Genomic DNA, 10505 nt, shown 5'->3' on the forward strand with positions numbered 1-10505 from the left:
ACTAAACTTTATATATTCTAAATAAACTTACAAAGATGTTTGGAATGTAGCAAAATTGGGTTTTGAGTTACAACATGTAGTCTGATGAAAATAAAAATGTCCTTATAAAAGGGCAATATTTTTTTTTGAAAAAGTTGTTCACATATACCATGTTACATCTTAAACAATAAAATGCATCTTCTCTTTCAGTTGTACCTCTTCTTCATCTTGTGCTTTCTCCACTGCTTCACTTTGCACCCTGTCATCCACTTTCTCTCCTGTCCAGACTCCAGACCTCCCAGGTCTCCTTAAGTGACGTGCAAACCTGTTTTGGTCTGAAACTTTCAATTAATTGTGGCCCAAAAGCAAAGATGGTGCCCAGTCAGGATGTGTGTCAAACATTTCATACGCTGGCTATCCTATACACATAGAAATTTTATATGTTATACATGCTGATGGAAACCTTTACATCATTTCAGCAGTATCTCATGCTGACAGAAGACCCTAACAAAAATGAACCATGGTTTTACCACAATTAAAATATGTCAGTGCCATTGGTTTTTCTCAAGATGCACAGCAGTTTGGTGTTTTTTTTATTTTTATAAAAGCTGCTTACATATCCTAATTTTAACTAAGGGTTACTCCTGGCTTAAGCTAAGCCCTGTCTGTGAAACAGGACCAAAAAGTTCGTACTTCATAACGTCATAAGACCTGGTTTTTGAGGAAATTTCAAAACAAAATGTAGAGAGAGTGGTAGAGAACGCGTTAAACTCGGAGCGCTCTTGCGGCTGTCTTGACTGATCCGCCAGTGGAAGCGACAATCAGCTGGCAGTTGGGATCACGGCCATTTGGGCACTTTATTTGTAATAAGCCTCTATAAAATGTCGACAAATTAAAAGACTAGACCCATAAGAATATATTAATAATCATAAAATAATATATTTCCTTGTAGAGAGAGTGGTAGAGAACGCGTTAAACTCGGAGCGCTCTTGCGGCTGTCTGACTGAGCCGCCAGTGGAAGCGACAATAACCAAACCAGTTGGGATCACGGTCAGTTAAACACTTTAATCACGCTAAAATCCTCTAAAACATCAATCATGTAAAAGTAAAGAACTGAACAGGTTCACAATAAGAAATTGCACAAAACACAAAATCTGCCGAAAATTTATGGTTGCTGAAACTTGTTAAGGCATACTGCCAGCTGCCAGCCAGCCAGCCACCGACAGGTCACGTGACCTGCCACTGGCAGCTGCCAGCCAGTTGAAGATTGAACCCCTACTGGGTTTTGTTTAACTTGAGTCACCATTTACTCTCATTGCATGTTTTCCCATATGGTGAAATGGTGACACACAATGTCTACTGACTTAATACACTTCGTTTTTGTGAAAGAGAGAGTCACGCAGGGTTGAAACAACATGAGGGTGATGAACTAATTGCTGGACAATATTTTGTAGACTTAAAGTGAAAATGTATTTTTTTTATCAATTGAATGGTGGTAACCAAACAGTTGACGGTAGCCACTGACTTCCATATAATAATAATAATAATAATAATAATAATAATAATAAATTCATTACATTTTTTAGAGCTTTTCTAGGCACTCAAAGCGCTTTACATTGTGAGGGGGGATCTCCTCATCCACCACCAGTGTGCAGCATCCACCTGGATGATGCGACGGCAGTCATAGTGCGCCAGAACACCCACCCACCACACCCGCTTATTGGTGGAGAGGAGACAGAGTGATGAAGCCAGTCATTATATGGGGATGATTAGGAGGCCATGATAGTCAGAGGGCAATGGGCAAATTTGACCAGGATGCCGAGGTCACACCTTTTTTCGAAAGACATCCTGGGATTTTTTATTACTAAAAAAATACTATGGAAGTCAATGGTTACAGTCAACTGTTTGGTTACCAACATTCTTCAAAATATCTCCTTTTGTGTTCAACAGACAAAAGAAACTCATATAGGTTTGGAACAAGTGGAGGGTGAGTAAATGATTTTTGGGTGAACCATCCCAAGCAATATTACAATATATCTGTACATTCATTTAAACAATTTAATATTTTTTTCCTCTATATTTCTATTTCTGTATATAGCCCATTATTTATTTTTCTTATATTAGTGTTATTTCATCTTTACTGTGTAATTCTATTTCTGCACTATCATGTATGCTCGCATTATGTGTGTACTTTCTTCTGCACTGGAAGCTCCTGTCGCCAAGTCAAATTCCTTGTGTGTGTAAACATACTTGGTAATAAAGCTCCTTCTGCTTCTGATTCATTCAGATAATAGAGACAACTGAATTCTCATTATATCCGCATAGTGTGTAAAAAGAATAATACAGATAATAGGACTACATTATAATAAGATCATAAGACTAAAGCAGTGCCAGAAGATGATGTGTCTCTGGCCAGTAATTTTACTTCGGTTATTTAATTATTTATTTTGAACACTAACTGGGATAACATGTTTCTTGTTTACTGTCAAGTCATTAAAACGTTGCTATAGTTATAACAAGTGTTAACCATCAGGTGTGTATACACACAAGAAACAGCAATACTTTCACAGCTTACTTTCATTACTTTGTGTATTCAGACAGAAAAATCACGATGCTTTATTATATTCCAGTTCATATTTACTTAAATCATTTTGTAATTTCTGTCTCCTAAGCATGTTTTTTTTTTAGCTCTGTATTATTAAAGGATATTATAAAGTGCTGGCAAACAGATGTGTGGTTTTGGCATGTCACTCAGATTGCAACACTGTCTGTCACTTGCTTTCTCAAGACGGCATAGTGGTTTACTGGACACCCAAATGTAAGCATGCACGTTCCACTAGAAAGGATCGTTTCTCAGACAAATGAGCGTTCAGCGGTGTTCCCATAGAAACCAGTCATCAAACACCTCAGTGCTTTCACCAGAGACTTAATACTGGGCTTTGTTGTTGCTGTTCTTATGTGATCAGGACAAATGTGTGAGATTCCAGAACAATGAATGCCGTCTGTTTTTAGCATTGATTAAACACAGTATATTCAACTGCTTAGATGCAATTTAATCAATTTCCAAAGTATGAAATCATATTTTTCCTGTATTCTTACATATTTTCCAAAGACCTCCTATTGTAACCAAGTTCCTAGATTATATATTTTTGCAGTACATTGCAATAAATAATGGAAAGAACTCATTTGAGGACACTGGTGGTGGTAAACAGCAAGTATTTAATTGAAATTAAATTAAAAAGTATAAGTACCATATCTATTGCGTCATAATAACAGGTATAGGGGTTATTTATGGGGGAGGGGTTCATGTAATTGTTTTTCAACACAAATATACAATGAACATTCAGCTACCACAGTTTTGCACACTAGATACTGTAGTAATGCAGTCTATCACAAGACCACCAAACAGGGACAATCCGAGTGCATCTCATCTGTTCTGGGATCAGTCCTCAACATCCATACATAAGAGTATAAAAGTCAACCCAGAGTTGTGGGACACTCTATATATCCACCTAAAACTGTACACAAAACCTTCAGGGTCGACTCGTTAGATAATGCCATAAAAATGAGCCAAAGAAAGAGAAAACAAATAAAACATAATGCCAAAACATGTACAATACACTGACACAGAAAGTCAGCTGTGTTAGACATGCAACAAGTAACAAAACTTGCTGAAAAATTCCAAAAAAAATCATAATCATAAAAAAGGAAACCTTATAACTGCATAAATACTTCGTACAGTCTCACATCTCACTGTAAAGTAATGCACCCTTTCAAAAGTATAGCGCACAACATAAAAATGCATCTGATAAAACAGTGATTACTCCATTTCTTTGTCTTGTCTACATGTCAAGGTGCAAAAAGAATTTCAGATTGATATAGCCATTTGATCTTTGAGCTGCTTGTCGACAGCAAAATCCCAACAGCTTTACGATGTTATGATTGCACACTGAATTACAGTACATTAATATAGAATAATTCAACTATAACGAGTGCATATTAGGCTGTACGGAAATCATACAACAGTGAATAAAACAACTGCAATGGTAACACATTTTTCATCTTTTTAAAGTTGTGTCAGACCATTTAAAGAAAGAAAGAGAAAGAAATTCTCTCTATTAATCAAAGCAGCATTTTTAATAGGGTATTGCCCACAGTATCAAAAAAAAGATGAAAACAAACTTTCTTTCATAGTTTTGTCTAAGGTAAAGAGAAACTAGGCTTCCAGTCCATTAAAAGTGTTAAATCCCTTTTTCTTTACACACAATAACGTTCAAGCTAGTCTTTTGTGAAATGTGTGAAAACATCACTAACTATTGCTTTCATAATCTACCGACATTCACACTGGTGCAACATCGCAAATGGTTAAAAATGGTGAGGTTTTAAGAATAAGAAATGTATGCTTTTACTAAAAACAAAAAATGTTAAAGCTAGTGTCAGAGTAACATTTAAGTTGTCTAATTCATATGAGCTAATAACAAATGAAGTATCACATTAAGGACAGTCAGAGAAGTCCCACACTAATGCAAAATGTACAGATTCAAAACATCCAATATAAACTAAGCAGGAACTCTGACACTTCAGAAACATGTTTCATAATACAGTCTTTCAATTGACTTGAAACATTTCTGTCTTTGAAGCGCATAATAGAAATTTGGTGGAATCATTTAAAGGTTGAATGGATCCTGTCATTTAAAAAAGATTTAAAGTGGTCTTTAATCTAAATTCAACATTGACATACTTTCATTGACCTACACGACTGTTAAAATATATAGTAGTTACATATCAAGGCAGGTTGGCAACAAAATATAAACGGAAAAAGTCGTCTATGGCAACTGGCTGATGCTGTGGGCAACACTTCAACAGAACATATAAAATAAACATAATTAAGCATTTGCATAACTAGACAAGCTAGTAACGTCAATCCACAAACATTTATCAACATTCATAGTCCCCAATATTATTCCCGCTGGGAGGCTGTGACTTGTGACATCGACTACACACACACTCGCATTTTTGTTCTTTTAAAGCCAGGAGTGATTTTTAACATACTGTAATACTATATTACAAGCAATGTGTCGTGTTTTGATTTCTTCTTTTATCTCTTAATAATGACTTTTTGTTTTTACTGTTTCTAGTTAAAAATGCCATTGTAAGTATTTACAATATAAACAAATGTCATCTCGTTTCATCAGGAAGCGTTTTATATGCATTGCTTTGTCTAAAATCTAAACGTAACGCCGACTTTGTGGATGATGCCAATGAGATGACAGACCATACTGCAAAAGAAAACGCATGAATGGAAACGTAAACTAACAATCGTCTCCTTTTAATGGTCACACTTCTGCGATATATGAAATTATGAGCTTTAGTGATCCTATTTTGGTCTACGTCAGTGCTTTACCAATGAGATTTTGCGTGGGGAGCAGTGAAATGGGGTTTTTGAGGGTGGTTGGTGGTGTGGCTTTTGGGCATGTGATGTGGGGTGAGGGTGATCTAGTTTTTCGGGCTTTCCTCAGAGCCCCGCTCATGCTGCAGGTTGTAGTAACAGTTCTGACACACACGCACAGGAGAGGAGATTTTCAGCCGCTTGATCTCTGACTGGAAGCGACTACACCTGAGGGAACAAGCAACAAAATGTCTAAAACACAAGAAGCAACTTAAAATGCATTTAGTTCATACATTATAAATATTATTGCAAATCTGTCTTACTTCTGGCAGAAGACCTGGCCACAGTTTCTGCAGTGGTGGCGCCTTTCAGTGAGAGAGAAACGCACAGCGCATCCAGAGCAGCTGTCCACCTGCTCGTCCTTCACCCAGTGGTCTGCGGTTGAGCGTCCGGGCTGATCACTGACAGACCAGCTGAACACGCGGCCACGGCTGTCGCCTACCAGGATCTTACTGTGGTCTCTGAGTACACAACAAGTGCTTGTTATCAACCGTCTTGTTTAGAGACAATTTATTTGATATCCTCTGAGCAAACACTGGCATATTAATGTTAAAGCACATTAGAAACAGAATAGAAGCCAGCTTGTCTTTTGTCCTCACTCCACCACGAACACTGAGCACCTACTTTGAAATGGCAAGTGAGGTGATTTCCGCAGGATGAGCGTTGTCCTTGCGGTCAAACGCTGTGTGCATGGTGAGTTTGCTCCGGAACACCAGCTGTCTCTCCCATCTGTAGCCTGTTTAAGAGACAAAGCTAACGGTGAAGAACATGCCAGTTGCTCCCATTAAAAACAGTATCACAGGAATCCTCCAACACAAGAGAACAGCACTTGAATGACAATGCAAATGCAAAACGTAAAAGCCATTAGGGCTGTCAAATTTTTTTTTTGAATTTCGAATATTCATCGAATTGAAAATAAAAATCCACATTCGAATGCAAAAACGTTGCATTCGAATTTTAGGTGTGCATTAAGGAGGCAGCCTTATCAGTGGCGCACCAGATGCGATGACGATGTAAGTGTCGCTGCAATCTGCATTATAATGTTTTTGTTAGCCTATCAAGTTGAAGCCACTAGATGCGGCGCTGCTGCTTTGTCCATTAAAAATATTGTGGAAAAAGAGAACATCAATGCGGAGAAGATGTTGTTTACGTCAAAACTGAAACCAAGCCGTTCACACAGAACACATATTTTGCGCATTTTCTAGAGGGAACAGATAGTCATGTTATCTTATGCTTTGAATAAACGTGCATTTAGAGGCGCCCTCTTGTGGCCTCAGAATCCAAAAGCTTTTCTTCACCCTAACTGAAATTATGCATTTTAAATTAGAATATAATTTGAATTTTGATAATATTTAAGTACAAAATTCGAATTTAGTTTTTCAGCCATTTTGACAGCCCTAAAAGCCATACTTCTGAAATCTATGAATTAAAACTACAGCACATTTTGACAAAATAAAATTCAATTCAATTCATTCAAGGATTTACAGCTCTCGCTTTGGTTTGCATCATAACTCGTGTCATGCTGACAGTTATAATATGTAATGTAAATGTATTAAATTATGATGAAATCAATTAAATTAAGAAAATTTAATTGATAAATTAGTAAATTTAATTGATAATTTAAATGATCAATTAAATTAGTAAATGTATGAAAATTATCAAAATGTTGTTTATTATTTAGCTTATTTAATACCTTAATAATACTTTCCTATCATCTTTATCAATGAATGTAATGAAATTAGATTTATTTAGGCAGTTTTGCTTTTACTGAGACGTGACAAAACAGAATCAGACAGGAAGTGAAGTGGGAGAGAGAGGGAAACGGGATTGGGAAAGATCCCTGAGCCAGGAATCGGACTCAGGTTGCCCGTAGCACAACCGACAAAAAATGTTTTCAAATAGATAAATTAAACTAAATCAGCAAATCTACTAAAATAGAATTTGATTAAATTAGAATTAATTGCATACATAAATAAATAGCAATATTAAAAAAACACTAAAATGTCACGGCAGGTTTTAATCTATTGCACCTGGTTTGAGCTTGTTGTACGACCGAGCCTCCATAGTACTGGGCTGAAGAGGCTGTGGTACTGGCCCATGTGAGGTTGCTGAGTGCGGTTGTAAATGTGGCTGCGAGGGAATTCCCGGTCTAATCTGGCCCTCTGAGTAGTTTACAAAAACAAAGCCGTCTTTCTCGTCAATACTGAGTGTGTCCGACCAGCGGCGGGAGTCGTCAGAGCCACTGTCCACCGACCAGGAGGCTCCGGTGCGAGGTTTGGGTCTGTGGACGGTACTGCTGGGCTGGCTGTTTGAGGTCCGAGGTTTAGAGTCCTGACTGAGATTGGCTTCCTCTCCTTCAGACTCACTGCTGTCATCCTCTGGAGCATCACGGCCCTCTGGAAGAACAAGACTTGAGGTTATTTAATCTGAAAAGATAATCTAAAACTCAGAAGAAATTGCTGTAATGCAAAGTGCAGGCTAAAATTGTTTAATATCAAATTGATCAAAATATTATTTATCATTTAGTTTATTTAATACTTTAACATAATCTTTTCAATATTATAGCACGAAAGACATGAAAAGGGTGCAATGGAGGGATGTTTTACCAATCTCTCCACAGCAGTCTGGCACATCGGGGGGCTCTACAGGCTCTGGAGCAGGGGTTTCTGGGACTTGGAGGAACTCAATTCTCCAGAACTACAAGAAAAAGCCATTTGTCAAGAACCGTTATCTGTTGACACTTTAAAAGACACAGAGTGAAAAGAAAGAAAGCAAATTAAGGAAAAGACCATTACCCTGACAACACCGTCGGAGTGTCCCGTAACGATAACATTCTGTGTGTCCCACTCATTCATCTCTGAGATGCAGCAGCAGAGGATTTGTTGGCTGCGGCCGGTGAAAGTGTTGGCGCTGGCGATGGGGCTTCCATTGATGCTCCACGCATGGATGTAAGTGCCAGCACAGGACACTATATCACCCTACACAAAGACACTCAGAGTTATGAGAGTCTTATCCAATTCATAGAACACTTCGGTTTTATTCGGAAGCATCAATTTATTACGAGGGCTCATAAAAAGCAAGAAATTAAACCAGGAAGCTCTTTTTTCCAAAGTAGTGATGGTCTCACTTTTTAATTAGAAATTAATTCCTTTCCAACAATTTTTCAAAGGCAAGCACATTTTTAAACAGTAAAGTGTGCTACTGTTTCTTGATGACCAGATCAAATTAAAAGTTTGAGTTGGCAAACATTTTAATTCTGCTTAAGCCAATAATAATAATAACCTATTATATTTTCATAAGTATTAAAATATATTCTTAGAATTTTTTATTGCCCTAATAAACTATAAAAAATAATTTTCCCCATAGTTTTCTGTGAGTAATGATAATAATAATTAATAATAATAGTACCAACAATAAATTATTTTTATACATATTATCATTTGCAGTGTATACACACACACACACACACACACACACACACATATATACATATATATATATATATATATAATTTTTTTATGATCATTAAAATTCTAATTTATTTTAAAAAAAATTTATTACCCCAATAAAACATACAAATGCAAAGACCATACAATGCAAAGAGTGCATATTACATGACTAAAAGGAAAATTTGATGTAGTTTAAACACAACACTCAGGTAATTCTGACATTATTGTGGGCTCACAGTAAGTTCGTTGATGCAGAGTGCGGAGACGGGAGCCCGGTGGCCCCTCAGCTGGGTGACGAAAGACAGCTTATTCAGGTCCCAAATGATGCACGTACGGTCTCGAGAGCCACTCACAATGATGTGGTAAGCTGATGACGCTGTGAGACATGTAACAGCATCTGTGTGGCCCAGAAGAGCCTGGAACCATGAAAATACATATGTTGATCAATGCATAAAACATTACAATTAAATTAAATTCGGTTATAAAGAACAAGTAGGTTTAGCAAAAAGTCTAAAGCAAAACTTAAATATATTTATCGGGTTTAAAAAGCAAATGAAGTAAAAAAATAAAAATAAAATCAAGCAAGCAAGCAACATTAAAACAAATATAAAACAAACCTGTTTGAGTGTGATGGTCTTGGCTTTCTCTTTGGAAGTCCCGGTCTCCCACACACAGATAGCGGTGCTTAATCCACCAGTGATAACCAGTTTGGGATTGGGGCAGATAGCACACAGGATCTGCCCCCACTCAGACAGGCACTCATATACTACAACCGCCTATGAGACAAACAACACATGAACATCAGACAACTGATATGGAAAACTAAATACACAGAATAAACCAAAAACACAAGATTAAACTTTGTTGTGTCTTAATTAGCTCCTAAACCATTCCCCCTCCCCCCACACCCCACACACTCCAGTTTGTGGGAACTACTACAAAAATCCTTTTAGAAGGTGGAAAGAAGAAAATAAAAGAGAAAAAAACCATAGAAACATTTCAGGTTTCCACAAAATCGGTTTTCAACATTGACAATAATAAGAAATGTTTATTGAGCACCAAATCAGCATATTAGAATGTTTACTGAAGGATATGAATGATTTCCTCTGTGACACTGTAGACTGGGATAATGGCTTCTAAAAATTACGTTTTGCTATAACAGGTAGGGCTGGGCGTTATATCGAGTTTGTACGATATATATTTTTTATAAGCGATACGGTATGAGGCAATACCGCCTATATCGATATACAGTAGTTTGATACGAGCGCATCTGAATATAATAGCAGAGGAGAAAGTGCATAATCTAGTTTGTCCTAAACATGAGACATGCTTTATATTAAGGGCTAAAAAATAACTTGTAAGATATAGTTAACATGTCTAGTTTAAAGCGGTTCGCCCCGTCAGATGCTCTGACAGACTCATGTGCTGCTGACAGAGACGCTTCTTGCGCTGTTTAATGTGTTTGGTATGCTGTTTTCCTCAGTGCATAACTTACATTTCACAGGTATATTCTCCATCTGTAAACGTTAGAAAGTCATGGAAATATTTCCATTTTGCTGTCAGGATCCTTCTGCATGCGATTCTCCGCTAAATTTCACAGACTTCAGTGAACGAGCGCCGCCGCGTGC

General features: G+C 37.2%; 1 protein-coding gene across 1 annotated transcript in view; it reads right to left on the reverse strand.

Annotated features, from left to right (window-relative positions):
* Nucleotides 1-3647: 3647 nt before the first annotated feature.
* Nucleotides 3648-10505, reverse strand: part of LOC107744871 (WD repeat and FYVE domain-containing protein 3-like) — a 76498-nt gene continuing 69640 nt past the window's right edge. The window contains 3 exon segments of the mRNA XM_016558689.1: nucleotides 3648-5596; nucleotides 5692-5889; nucleotides 6053-6164. Of these exon segments, the coding sequence (XP_016414175.1) occupies nucleotides 5476-5596; nucleotides 5692-5889; nucleotides 6053-6164 (431 nt within the window). The 3' untranslated portion in view covers nucleotides 3648-5475.

The sequence above is a fragment of the Sinocyclocheilus rhinocerous genome, unplaced genomic scaffold, assembly GCF_001515625.1.
Source record: "Sinocyclocheilus rhinocerous isolate Xijiao unplaced genomic scaffold, SAMN03320098_v1.1 scaffold167, whole genome shotgun sequence".
Lineage (NCBI taxonomy): Eukaryota > Metazoa > Chordata > Actinopteri > Cypriniformes > Cyprinidae > Sinocyclocheilus > Sinocyclocheilus rhinocerous.